Consider the following 13,793-nt stretch of genomic DNA (forward strand, 5'->3'; position numbering starts at 1 on the left):
CTACGGTTTTTATCGAGGATCCAAAGAACTGTTAAGGACGCGTAAGCCCTGGTGATTTGAATTCCCGCGTGTGGCCAAACTGGGTCTCCTTCGTATTTCGTCGGCCATCCGCCATCGGGCATCGCTAATCGGTGTCAGCTGGCGCCGCAGAAGAGTTTCGGAGAAGTTGGGCATCGTCGATGCGTAGCGTTGTACAGTTCGTTTATGGCGATAGATGCGGAAGGTATCAGGGATCTGAAAACATCATAGCAATCTTTAGTCAGAGATAAAAGGTTCAAGATGAGTGCCGGAATGCCGGAACTTGGTTCCAAGATCAGCTTAATATCGAAAGCAGATATTCGTTATGAAGGCCGATTATTTACCGTTGATCCCCAGGAATGCACGATCGCCTTAGCCAACGGTAAGATGGACTCCTTTTTTCACCAGCTTTGTTTGCTCTGATTTATAATCCGATTTCATAGCGTCTAGAATAATTTTCTTCTTTTTAACTTCGTCATACTCACTTTAGCGATACTAGCTTACCTATGAATTTCGTCCCCTCCGTTCCCCGGTAGACGCCGGCTTATTTAATTCATTTTGACAGCTCTATTTCGTTATATTTGCCTAAAAATTTGCAAAACAATCGGGGTCATCAAAGTTCACGATCGTAGAAACTCATCCGTGGCTTCCTCTCTTTTTCTCCATTTCTCTCTCCCTCTCCCACTCTGCTGTATTTTTCATAATCGTACCATTCGCCCTCTTTTACATTTGTTTTATAACATTTTATAAAACTTACAGATGTTGTTATACTAAGGCTTATTATTGCACAACAATAACAACCCCATTAATCTGATTTACAATCTGGTCGTCATCTCATCATATAACTGTGCTCTATTTTTTTTCATCCTTCCCAGAATGTGTATCACCTTCAAACCAGTTGTTGTGAATTTTTCAATGTTGCTGTTGGTGTTAGTTGGACCAAGGAACAATATTTGCGTTTTTTTTTTTTCTCTGCTCAATTCTGTCGTTTTCGACTAACAATAAGAACGTTTGAATTTCAAATTTATATCCGCCCAACTAATCTTTTGGCCTCAGTTCATAGTGAATGTTATTCCATTAATAGTTCATCATAAAATAATTAATTTTCAATGCAAGTATGCAAAGAATCTATGTATTTATTCATTGGACATAATAAATAATTCTCTTACAAAACTCTTTCTTGCAGAAGATTTTATTGCCTTCCACAAGGCTCATTTTCATTTGATTTTTTTATTTATTTTTCTTTACATTTTTACATAATTTTGATGTATTGCAGTTCGTTCCTTTGGCACGGAAGATCGTGAGACGCAGTTTCCAGTTGCACCTCAAAACCAGGTGTACGAGTATATTCTGTTCAGAGGATCAGATATCAAGGATATCAGGGTCGTCAACAATGTCAGCACTATTCCAAACGATCCAGCCATTGTCCAGGTAGAAAATGTTTATCCAAATGTTATTGCCGAGACTTGACAAGCCCAAAATTAAGCACAATACAGTAGTACAGTATTTTGGATTACTTACTCCATCCAAATGGTCCCTAATATGTCACATAAGCTTAGTGCAATGTCTCAATGCCACGAGGAAATGAACAGCAAAATATTTAGCAAGTGAAAATTTTTTCTCTTAGTCTTCGAAATCTGAGAATATGAGGCAGCTTGTTACACAAACGCATTTTCAATATGTGATTTCCACCAATTGAAATTTACCGATTTTCAGATGACAGTTCAGCCTAACCTGGGTCAGCCGCCATATCAGCCGCAGCCAGGTTTCAATCATCCGATGATGGGTCAGATGGGACCCATGGGAGGGCAGTACGGAGGTGGATACGCAATGGGAGGAATGGGCCCAATGGGCGGTATGGGTCCGGTAATGGGTCTTCCTGCAGCTGCCAGGGATCCTCGAGTCGCTATGAACAAACAACCAAGTGAGTTGGGCCTGGGCTCCACCGAATCACCCAACGTGCTCATCTCGACCCCAATCTCGATAGCACCGGGCAACGTTGATCAAATTCAAAAAGACCAATCTTTGGAAGATGGTAAACTGTTTTTGCTATGATCTTCCTAAAGGCGCATGTCTGCTGCTTATTGGTAATGCCATCTCATCCTGCTCTGTTCTATTTTATACCAATGCTATTTGCTTACCTTTATATTTTACCTTGCCTCTAACCGCTTCTGGATCAGCAGTTTACCTATTAGCTTACCTAGACCTTGCTTACCTCTCTTTCGCTATGCTTTTTTGATTATAACTTCTCATCTTACTTCAACCTGTAGTTCTCTGCCAGAGTCATAAGTGTTAGTGATCAGATGTTGAATTGCCGTGTTTACCACAATTAATCTGTCTTATGGGCAAAGTTAAATGCAGAAAAAAAGCACCGACAGTATAGAGATAGCAAAACCAGTTCATGTTCGTTTCGGAAAAAGTCCAATTACTACAATTCCTTTTTTCTGCTAAAAGTTTTGCATGGGTTATTTAATCAACGATCCCCTAATTTATCGGGCTTCTGCGTGTTATTACCTACCTGCATCATTTGAATTGATTCTTATTTGAAAAGAAAGCATGAATGTATAGAAATTCACCATTGGTTGTTCTTGGAAGAAAATGCATTGACATTCTAAAGTTTGTAATCTTCTTTCGCTCTCTTCACTTCATACAGTTTACCATTTTGTCTCTTCGATAACTTACTAACCGTTGCGGTGCTGCGCAATCATACAGCAATCGCCATTCCTCTTTATTTATTAGTTACGGACCAGGAATAATACTTAATAATTCCATTGAAGATGATACGTCATTTTTGGGTACTGGAAGATATCTACTGTTCGGACTAAGAAATATGCTTCAACAGGGCAAGACGCAATCTAATCGTTTTCACATAACATTTGTTGCTATTTTGTGCTCTCATCCAACTCGCGGTTGTCTTGGAATTTGAGTTTGAAAAAATCTGATAATATCTTTTTACTTTGTACAGTCCGTAATTGTTGGAATTCATAAGTGATACAGTGAGATGATTTTTAAAAGGTTTATTGTCACCATACTGGATCGATGGAAAGTTTTCGTCGACAAATGAGTTACTCACTTCATTAACAACCTCTCGAACTGATATGTGTATAAATTCACTCTGGCTATATCTTCGCATCCACCTGCCTTTGACTAGGACAATTGTTTTGTTTTTTGTCCAAGCCTAAGAGCTGTGAGCGTTTATAATGCCGAACTAAGAGAACTCCAAATTTCACGACCAAAAAATTATTCATTCTTTATTCTAGGTGTTTTAGACTTAATTAGCGGAGGCTCTCGCTCCACTACCCCTACTTCTTCCTTGATGACTAGGAAAAGCCCCACCATGGATCAGGGTACCCAAATCGGACATCAACAACAGCGATCAAGCAACGCCAATGCCCATAAATCTGTCAACGACAAACCCAATGCCAGAACCATACAACCACCTTATCGCGATCGTGAGAGGTTCGTTGAAGTTTAAATAGCGAATTTTTTTTTTTTTTTCTTTATAATTGTACACCTAGAGCTTACATAGTAAAATTGTTTAGTCATGGCAGCGGGCGAACAGGTAGTGGGATGTCGCAGTACAGTGATGGGAAGCGTGATAATCGCGATAAGCAAGATGCGAACCAGTTGCAAGGACAAGGCCACCCTCAGGGTCAAAATCATAACGCTGCAGGGCACCCGCAGGCGGCTCGTGGTAATCGTGGTGGTTGGGTCGCCAGGGGTAATATTCGTGGACGAGGAAGAGGACGCGGAGCTGGTAACTTCAGGCCGGTCCAACCAGGAAGCATAAACAACAAGCCCAAAAATACTTTGAAGTTTGAAAATGACTACGACTTTGAACAGGCTAATACAGAATTCGAGGGCATAAGGTGTGTGACTGTGAACAATTATTAGTACGTTCTCACTTTTCCAAGTGTTGAAAAGTTTTCAGTAACTAATTATGATTTGAAAAAAAATCTCAGATCCCAACTGGCTAAAACCAAAATCGACAACGGTACGGACAATGAGAAGAAGGATGACAGTGGTAATGAAACTGGGGCAGGTGAGGGAGAGCCTGAAGAAGAAACTGACGTGGTACACTACGATAAGTCAAAGTCTTTCTTCGACAACATCAGTTGCGAAGCTGTCGAGAGGAGTAAAGGGTGAGTTGAGTTCATTGCTGTGACATGATACTGATCCTGTGTGGTTTTATTTTTGTTTTTGTTTTTTACTTTTCATTGTGAGTTAAAAAGAACGAATGAGATACATATGTATGAAAAGTGCCGGATTCACTTCATATCAATTGAAGCGATAAATGTGAATTTCATACTAGATTAAAATATTATGCAACTTCACGATATTTGTGCTTATATCGTGCACTGTAATGTGAAGTGTTGCATAAACACTGAATCTACAGTATTCGACGACTTGAAAATGGAAAATAAGCAAATTATTAATTTATCACGTAACACAAGAATATGGTTTCGTTCCTTTCCATCAACAAAATTGTCTTTCATGCAGAAGATCCCAACGCACAGATTGGCGAACGGAGCGTAAATTAAATTCTGAAACTTTTGGTGTCGCTTCGACGAGGCGCGGCGGGTTCCGTGGACGTGGTTATTACAATCGTGGAATGGGTGGTGGTATGTATCGTGGAAACAACGGGTACCGCGGAGGATACAGGGGTGGAAGCAGAGGAGGAAATCGCCAGCCAAGTAACAATCAACAACAGCAACAGCAGCAACAACAGCCGCAGCAGCAACAGCAGCAACAACAAAAAGTTATAACAAACCACAATCAGAGTCGTCCGAACAACCAACCTAATCAATCGACGGTTTCTTCTCAAAACAGTGTCGTTACAGGAACGGCATAAATAAACTTATGACCATCAGACGCGCTGTTATAAGTATTTTCTAGTAAGTAAGATTTTTACAATAATTGCTGCGATTATAAACTATAAGAATCGAGTTCTGGCAAAAAACAAAAACTTTCAGGATGTAAGGAATCAGATTTACCTAATTAATATTTTAGTGTATAGTAACGACTATCCATAGAGGACTATACACAATAATTATGTATAACCTCTTCAAAGTCTGAGACCTAAAATTAATACAAATGTTTTATATGTCTGTTAGGAATCGACCATTTTTCAAGGCATTCGAATTTTTTTCTTTTTTTTTTCTCTTTTTCCTTTCTCCAACAGCGTTATCAGTTAGCGTTGTTGAGATGATTTCATTTTCTGGTTCTCATCATTTGAACAGCAAACGACCGATCGATATTTCGATGGAATCGAACCTGAGCAAAGAGATGTTAAAATTCGCCCACACCAAAACAAAGAGAAGCAAAGAAAAAATTTCTATCAGATATTAATCATATTGATTGACAATTATTAGTTAGATACTTTAATTCTGCCAGTTGAAAACAAAGAAAAGAAACATAACACTAAGAAATCATAAAACAAAATTAGAGAAAGAAAACGAGATGAAAAAAAAATATATGTTTATATATTTTCTATTCTGATTATGCAAAGTGACCGATTGATGGTTACTTCGCAAAAGTGGATTGAGTAACTTCGATTGATTATCCTGAGTGATTTTAAATGGTCAATAAAAACGAAAACGAAAAAATAAAAGAAAAAAAAAATAATTAATTAATAAAAACAAGTTGGAATTAAGATTGTTTGTATGTAAGTAAAGACAAAACGAAACGAAAAAGAAGGATGATAGATAACAATGTGTAAAAGATCAAGGGAAAAAGTAAGAGGCTTCGCAACTCCAGTTTTTGATCAAGCAACTTAATATTATGAAAAATATGGAATGGGTAACAATAACGATGGTGGTCTAATGCTGGACATTCTTTGGTATAGTTGGTTTGTATCCGCACGACGGAAGCGACGGAATATTTTATTGCACGTAAAACTCGATGGGGTTTTAATAACGTTTACAGAAGGAGAAAAAAAAATAAAATACAAGATAATAAAAATAATAATTATAATGAATGAAAAAAAATATGGAATGATGATAATAATAATAACAACCACAAAAACAACAACAACAATAATAATAATAATAATAATAATAAATAATATAGTATAATGTAACGTCAACTACACATAACATACGAAACTACGAAGTCTCAAGGATTCACGTATCTATGATTTCCGAACAGTGGTATAGATAATAATAATTTACGTGCGTAACTTGATTAGGTTTAAGCAGACATTTTGTTTGGTTTCCCTCCCTTGAATTAACGGAATTAATGTTATTTTTTGTTCAATTTTTTTTTAATTTCTTCTTCACAAAATTGATTTTTTATCTTTGTTTCCAAAATGTACATTCAAATTAACTTTATTTTATTTACACTTTTTTTTTCTCCTCTCGGTTATGACTAAAGCGTTACAAAGTATAAGTGAAAGAAAAGAATTAAAAAAAACGCATACGAACAAAAAGAAAAAACATACAAATACGAAATACAAAGAATTGAATTGAATTGAATTGAATTGAATTAAATTAAATTAAATTAATAATATGACAAGGGAGGAAAATTTAAGGTGTTCTCAAAGACCACGTGAAATGTGAAAACTTTGAAATTCTTGAATAACGTAAAGAAAACTAGTGAATTATAAATAAAATTTATATTTACGCGAAGGAGCTCGTAAGGTATAAATGTAAGCCTGTCGTGCACTATACATGCGTAATGCAAGTTGCTATACTTTGGTGTCGCAGAAATTGTTTGATTTTATTTTTATTTTCCCTGGTGTTTGTTTTTTTTTTTTCGTGTTTTTTTTCATCACCGGTAGAAATTGAGCTGCGACAAAGGACTAATTTGTACATTGTATACATGTATATAATATAGGTGTTTCGTATTACATATTCTATGAATTTAATATGGCTAGATCAGAAGACTTACTTTTGATTTTCATTCGACCGTACTTTATTCAAGTCAAATTATTGACACGAAGACTCATCGTTGTCTTGTAGCAAAGAAAATTATACCTATGTCATTTATAAATATTATACGGATATGTATGTGGAAATGAATAAATAATTGAGGATTTTTTTTTTTATGCATGCTGTTTTTGAGGAATAATTAAAAATAAATTTTTCTAATCATGGATTGTGAAAACTGATATTGTTCTAGCCTTGTAAAGTTCATAGTTTATGGTTCGTACAACATCGTATCTCGTCGGCAGCATCTTGGATATAAATCTATATTGATGTGAATGTAAATTTACGTTTATATTGTGTGGGCCATCGGTAGTGAGACGATAAAAATAAAATAATCATCATTTATAAATACGTAATTAAATCGAGCGGCGCATCCCAGTTCAGAAGGGGTGGTTAGAGGTGTTAGCAAATGCAGTTTAATTTATTTTAAAATGACCGTGAGTACTAGATTGAAAATAAATTTCTTTTAATTTTATTATATTAATATTGTAATTATCAGTGATTTTTTGTATCATCGAGACTGCGGGTAGAATTAATATTTTTTGAGAATCGCTCGCTTAACTTTTAAACAAAAAAATAAATCATTCGCGAATACCTGGTTCAGAAGAGATCACGATGATAATAGGTAGTTTTGCGAGTGATTTTCTTAAGGTATATAATTATATTTGGCATAATTCATGGCACGCGAATTATGGAAGAGTAAGCCGAACACACGAATGATGAAATGAAATCTTTACGACCATCGAAAGAAACTCTAATCGGCTGTTATTTTTGTACATGGCTCTCAATAATTTTGAAGGAGCATCTTATTTCTCTAGATGCTTAGATTTTTCGATACATAATAATAAAACAAAAAAAAAACCCAATCTTTGAATATCGAGAAGAGAGAAACATGGAAACAAAAAATAGAATAAAACAAACATATTTTTAAGTTCATCCATTAATGCAGTGTTCTGACAATGAATGTTTTGGTTTTGTACAGTGGATATTGTGATTCCCGATACTGAATAATGAAACGAAACGAAACGAAACGAAATGAAATGAAATGAAATAATAATCCATCGTTAAATCTCTGAAAGTTAATTTATTTTTTTCAACTGTAAGCTTCCTCCTTGTAGCTAATTACTTTTATGAATCATAAACCACAAATAAAAGTTAACAGAAGTTAATTATAAAAATTATTTTTCATTTAAAATCTAAAACTGTACATTCAAATTCTCTTTAATCCAAGCCAGTTATTCTCCTAAATTCAATAATGATTTTTTACAATGTCTAAACTTTTGTCACAAGACGATCGGGAATTAGAATCTGATAAACTGGCTCTCCGCCCTCTGCGATCCATATGCTGCCATTCTTTGCAGATCTAATTATATGCATCATTCCATGTGCGACGCTGTCCACTCTGAGTACAAATGAAAAGATTATTTGAATTTCATACGATGTATACAGTTACTGAATTACAGAAAACAGAAAAAAAATTGTGGCGGATTATTTCGACGACGGTAAATTAAAATTTTCAGTTATTTTGAAAAGTATCAAAAGTAATTACGTTTGTGAAGGAAATTTTTTCAAAGCTTCTTTGTAATCTTCCGGACTCATGGATGAATTTGACAATTTTTCAGGAACCTTTGATATCAAGTCCGTTTTTGTCATACCGGGACACATGATCAGCATTCTCACTCCTGTTTTCTCGTAATGGTATGGCATCTGAATAATAGAAATGAAAGAAAGAAGAACGTTAAATGTGAACTCTTCGATTTGATTAGAATATTTTGTCTTACCGCAAACGCCGTGGTCAGTCCTATAATCCCATGTTTTGTACCGGTGTAAACTGGAAAACATTCAGCGGTAGGCAGAGCGCCTGGAATCGCGGCAATGTTTACGATTACTCCTCCTTTACCACCTCTGTCTTTTCCCATGTACTGCATACCCAAAAGTGTTCCACGCACCACGGCGTTCTAGAAAAAAATAATATTCTAGCATCGTATCGATCGGTTGGCTGAAGTTTGACGAGTTCAGAGGTATGCGCTCTAATTAGTATTTACCACATTAACATTGATCATAAGTTCCCAACGCGAATCGTCCATTATTCCAGCATTGTTGATTATGATTTCCAGACCTCCAAACTCTTGGACAGTTCTCGCAAATCCGGCTTTGTAATGTATCAGGATAAAATGAGAATTAAATATCTTGTGAAATATTATTGTCAAATGTTTTTCTTCGTCTTTCATGCTCATGTATTGATATTACATTAATTTACCTTCAAGTTCTTGGGGTTTTGAAACATCGCAGGCTATGAAAATTGCTCGCCTTTTACCGAACTCCGCGTTTAATTTATTCACCGCTTCTTGACCAGTGGAATTGATCAGATCGAGAATTGCCACATGCTAAAATGTGTTGGTGTAAACGAGAAGAGAAAAATGTCGCAAGAGTGAGAACATCGTCTTGAAAATTATATCCTCGATAAATTGTTCGAATTTGAATTGTTTAGATATAACAGTAGAAATCCGATCTTAGTTTTTTTTTTTGTTGAACTTACGCTAGCTCCATTTCTTAAGAGTTCTCTGGCGTATGAAAATCCCATTCCATTAGCCCCACCGGTAACTAGAGCGAGTTTATTTTTTATCTGCATCTCTGAAAGGCACGGATTTGGTGCACTAAATGATTATTTGAAATCACGTACAGTAATATTCAGGGTTTTGTTACAATTGAACGTCGGGAAAAGATAGGGGGTTTATCTCAACGACGACGTACGTTATGTGTCGCAACTTTTGCTGTCAAATGTATGTACACAAGATATAAATAAAACGTTGTTACACACGTACGTCGTCATACATACGTCATTAGAGCTATTACACAATACAAAAGAACTCCTGCGGAGAGAAATTCGTCGTAATGAATCTTAATTATTTTATGATGCTTTCACAGTAACAATATACTTTTTAAATTCGCATCGATATACTTTGAAATTTACGAATGAAATTTGAACGTTGATAGGATTCGTATCATTAAATTTGATATCAACCCCTGAACTTGTTACGATACAAGAGACAGGGTTTCACATGATTGTGAGAATAGGTCGGTCCCTCTGAAAACTATAGACTATAGTCTTTGCACGTTTTTCGAGGTGAAAAACACCAAAGACTATAGTCTTTGCACATTTTTCGGGGGGAAAAACACCAAAGACTATAGTCTTTGCTCATTTTTCGAGGTGAAAAACACCAAAGACTATAATCTTTGCACATTTTTCGGGGTAAAATACACCAAAGACTATAGTCTTTGCTCATTTTTCGAGGTGAAAGACACCAAAGACTATAGTCTTTGCTCGTTTTTCGAGGTGAAAAACAGCAAAGACTATAGTCTTTGCTCATTTTTCGAGGTGAAAAACACCAAAGACTATAGTCTTTGCACATTTTTCGGGGGGAAAAACACCAAAGACTATAGTCTTTGCACATTTTTCGGGGGGAAAAACACCAAAGACTATAGTCTTTGCTCATTTTTCGAGGTGAAAAACACCAAAGACTATAGTCTTTGCTCATTTTTCGAGGTGAAAAACACCAAAGACTATAGTCTTTGCACACTTTTCGGGGGGAAAAACACCAAAGACTATAGTCTTTGCTCATTTTTCGCGGTGAAAAACACCAAAGACTATAGTCTTTGCTCATTTTTCGAGGCGAAAAACACCAAAGACTATAGTCTTTGCACATTTTTCGGGGTGAAAAACACCAAAGACTATAGTCTTTGCTCATTTTTCGAGGTGAAAAACACCAAAGACTATAGTCTTTGCTCATTTTTCGCGGTGAAAAACACCAAAGACTATAGTCTTTGCACATTTTTCGGGGTGAAAAACACCAAAGACTATAGTCTTTGCTCGTTTTTCGAGGTGAAAAACACCAAAGACTATAGTCTTTGCACATTTTTCGGGGGGAAAAACACCAAAGACTATAGTCTTTGCACATTTTTCGGGGTGAAAAACACCAAAGACTATACTCTTTGCACATTATTCGGGATAAAAAACACCAAAGACTATGGTCTTTGCACATTTTTCGGGGGGAAAAACACCAAAGACTATAGTCTTTGCACATTTTTTAGGGTAAAAAACACCAAAGACTATAGTCTTTGCTCATTTTTCGAGGCGAAAAACACCAAAGACTATAGTCTTTGCTCATTTTTCGCGGTGAAAAACACCAAAGACTATAGTCTTTGCACATTTTTCGGGGTGAAAAACACCAAAGACTATAGTCTTTGCACATTTTTCGGGGTGAAAAACACCAAAGACTATAGTCTTTGCACATTTTTCGGGGTGAAAAACACCAAAGACTATAGTCTTTGCTCATTTTTCGGGGTGGAAAACACCAAAGACTATAGTCTTTGCACATTTTTCGGGGTGAAAAACACCAAAGACTATAGTCTTTGCACATTTTTCGGGGTGAAAAACACCAAAGACTATAGTCTTTGCTCATTTTTCGGGGTGGAAAACACCAAAGACTATAGTCTTTGCACATTTTTCGGGGTGAAAAACACCAAAGACTATAGTCTTTGCTCGTTTTTCGGGGTAAAAAACACCAAAGACTATAGTCTTTGCACATTTTTCGGGGTGAAAAACACCAAAGACTATAGTCTTTGCACATTTTTCGGGGTGAAAAACACCAAAGACTATAGTCTTTGCACATTTTTCGGGGGGAAATTACCAGATTTATTCCTTATTTTGTTCTGATTGTTTTCGAATTTTTCCGATTTTTTCTGGATTTTTCAAATTATTTTGGACTTGAGCCGCCCCTGGATGGGTGCGGGCCTTGAAAATTGATTGTCCGCCCCTAGAGAAGTCACGTGACCATACCACGTGATCTCGTCACGTGACTTTTTTAGGGGCGGACGATTGATTTTTAGGGCCCGGACCCATCCAGGGGCGGCTCAAGTAAAAATAATTCAAAAAATCTATAAAAATTCGGAAAAAATTGCAAAAAATCAGGGAAAAATCGGGCATTGATCTGGGATGACGTACCTTCGATTGCAGACGACTAGGTGCTCCGGAGAGGTGCACATTTTTCGGGGTTAAAAACACCAAAGACTATAGTCTTTGCACATTTTTCGGGGTGAAAAACACCAAAGACTATAGTCTTTGCACATTTTTCGGGGTGAAAAACACCAAAGACTATAGTCTTTGCACATTTTTCGGGGTGAAAAACACCAAAGACTATAGTCTTTGCACATTTTTCGGGGTGAAAAACACCAAAGACTATAGTCTTTGCACATTTTTCGGGGTGAAAAACACCAAAGACTATAGTCTTTGCACATTTTTCGGGGTGAAAAACACCAAAGACTATAGTCTTTGCACATTTTTCGGGGTGAAAAACACCAAAGACCATAGTCTTTGCACATTTTTCGGGGTGAAAAACACCAAAGACTATAGTCTTTGCACATTTTTCGGGGTGAAAAACACCAAAGACTATAGTCTTTGCACATTTTTCGGGGTGAAAAACACCAAAGACTATAGTCTTTGCTCGTTTTTCGAGGTGAAAAACACCAAAGACTATAGTCTTTGCACATTTTTCGGGGTGAAAAACACCAAAGACTATAGTCTTTGCACATTTTTCGGGGTAAAAAACACCGAAGACTATACTCTTTGCACATTTTTCGGGGTGAAAAACACCAAAGACTATAGTCTTTGCACATTTTTCGGGGTAAAAAACACCAAAGACTATAGTTTTTGCACATTTTTCGGGGTGAAAAACACCAAAGACTATAGTCTTTGCACATTTTTCGGGGTGAAAAACACCAAAGACTATAGTCTTTGCTCGTTTTTCGAGGTGAAAAACACCAAAGACTATAGTCTTTGCACATTTTTCGGGGTGAAAAACACCAAAGACTATAGTCTTTGCACATTTTTCGGGGTGAAAAACACCAAAGACTATAGTCTTTGCACATTTTTCGGGGTGAAAAACACCAAAGACCATAGTCTTTGCACATTTTTCGGGGTAAAAAACACCAAAGACTATAGTTTTTGCACATTTTTCGGGGTGAAAAACACCAAAGACTATAGTCTTTGCACATTTTTCGGGGTGAAAAACACCAAAGACTATAGTCTTTGCTCGTTTTTCGAGGTGAAAAACACCAAAGACTATAGTCTTTGCACATTTTTCGGGGTGAAAAACACCAAAGACTATAGTCTTTGCACATTTTTCGGGGTAAAAAACACCGAAGACTATACTCTTTGCACATTTTTCGGGGTGAAAAACACCAAAGACTATAGTCTTTGCACATTTTTCGGGGTAAAAAACACCAAAGACTATAGTCTTTGCACATTTTTCGGGGGGAAATTACCAGATTTATTCCTTATTTTGTTCTGATTGTTTTCGAATTTTTCCGATTTTTTCTGGATTTTTCAAATTATTTTCAACTTGAGCCGCCCCTGGATGGGTGCGGGCCTTGAAAATTGATTGTCCGCCCCTAGAGAAGTCACGTGACCATACCACGTGATCTCGTCACGTGACTTTTTTAGGGGCGGACGATTGATTTTTAGGGCCCGGACCCATCCAGGGGCGGCTCAAGTGAAAATAATTCAAAAAATCTATAAAAATACGGAAAAAATTGCAAAAAATCAGGGAAAAATCGGGCATTGATCTGGGATGACGTACCTTCGATTGCAGACGACTAGGTGCTCCGGAGAGGTGCAAATTTTTCGGGGTTAAAAACACCAAAGACTATAGTCTTTGCACATTTTTCGGGGTGAAAAACACCAAAGACTATAGTCTTTGCACATTTTTCGGGGTGAAAAACACCAAAGACTATAGTCTTTGCACATTTTTCGGGGTGAAAAACACCAAAGACTATAGTCTTTGCACATTT

At 36.6% G+C, this 13,793-nt stretch overlaps 2 protein-coding genes across 5 annotated transcripts; one reads left to right on the plus strand and one right to left on the minus strand.

Annotated features, from left to right (window-relative positions):
• Positions 1 to 94: 94 nt before the first annotated feature.
• On the plus strand, positions 95 to 9,147 carry LOC105688010 (protein LSM14 homolog B-B). 4 transcript variants are annotated; one of them, XM_020853570.2, is made up of 7 exons: positions 95 to 400; positions 1,295 to 1,449; positions 1,735 to 2,053; positions 3,279 to 3,477; positions 3,570 to 3,887; positions 3,981 to 4,160; positions 4,519 to 9,147. In XM_020853570.2, exons 1-7 carry the CDS (start codon positions 280 to 282, stop codon positions 4,868 to 4,870), a joined length of 1,644 nt encoding a protein of 547 aa, XP_020709229.2. In that variant the 5' UTR covers positions 95 to 279; the 3' UTR covers positions 4,871 to 9,147. The 4 variants fall into 4 exon arrangements, with proteins under 4 accessions (XP_020709229.2, XP_020709228.2, XP_012259433.2 ...); XM_020853569.2 differs by having other exon boundaries at positions 96 to 400; positions 3,561 to 3,887; positions 4,522 to 9,147; XM_012404010.3 differs by having other exon boundaries at positions 98 to 400; positions 1,735 to 1,942; positions 3,561 to 3,887.
• Positions 8,009 to 9,711, minus strand: LOC105688014 (15-hydroxyprostaglandin dehydrogenase [NAD(+)]-like). The gene is made up of 6 exons (XM_012404020.3): positions 9,484 to 9,711; positions 9,205 to 9,331; positions 8,990 to 9,096; positions 8,726 to 8,902; positions 8,494 to 8,651; positions 8,009 to 8,346 (listed from the first exon to the last, which is right to left on the minus strand). The coding sequence occupies exons 1-6, from the start codon at positions 9,574 to 9,576 to the stop codon at positions 8,217 to 8,219; spliced, it is 792 nt and encodes a 263-aa protein (XP_012259443.2). The 5' UTR covers positions 9,577 to 9,711; the 3' UTR covers positions 8,009 to 8,216.
• Between the last annotated feature and the right edge of the window lie 4,082 nt (positions 9,712 to 13,793).

The sequence above is a fragment of the Athalia rosae genome, chromosome 7 (assembly GCF_917208135.1).
Source record: "Athalia rosae chromosome 7, iyAthRosa1.1, whole genome shotgun sequence".
In the NCBI taxonomy this organism is placed as follows: domain Eukaryota; kingdom Metazoa; phylum Arthropoda; class Insecta; order Hymenoptera; family Athaliidae; genus Athalia; species Athalia rosae.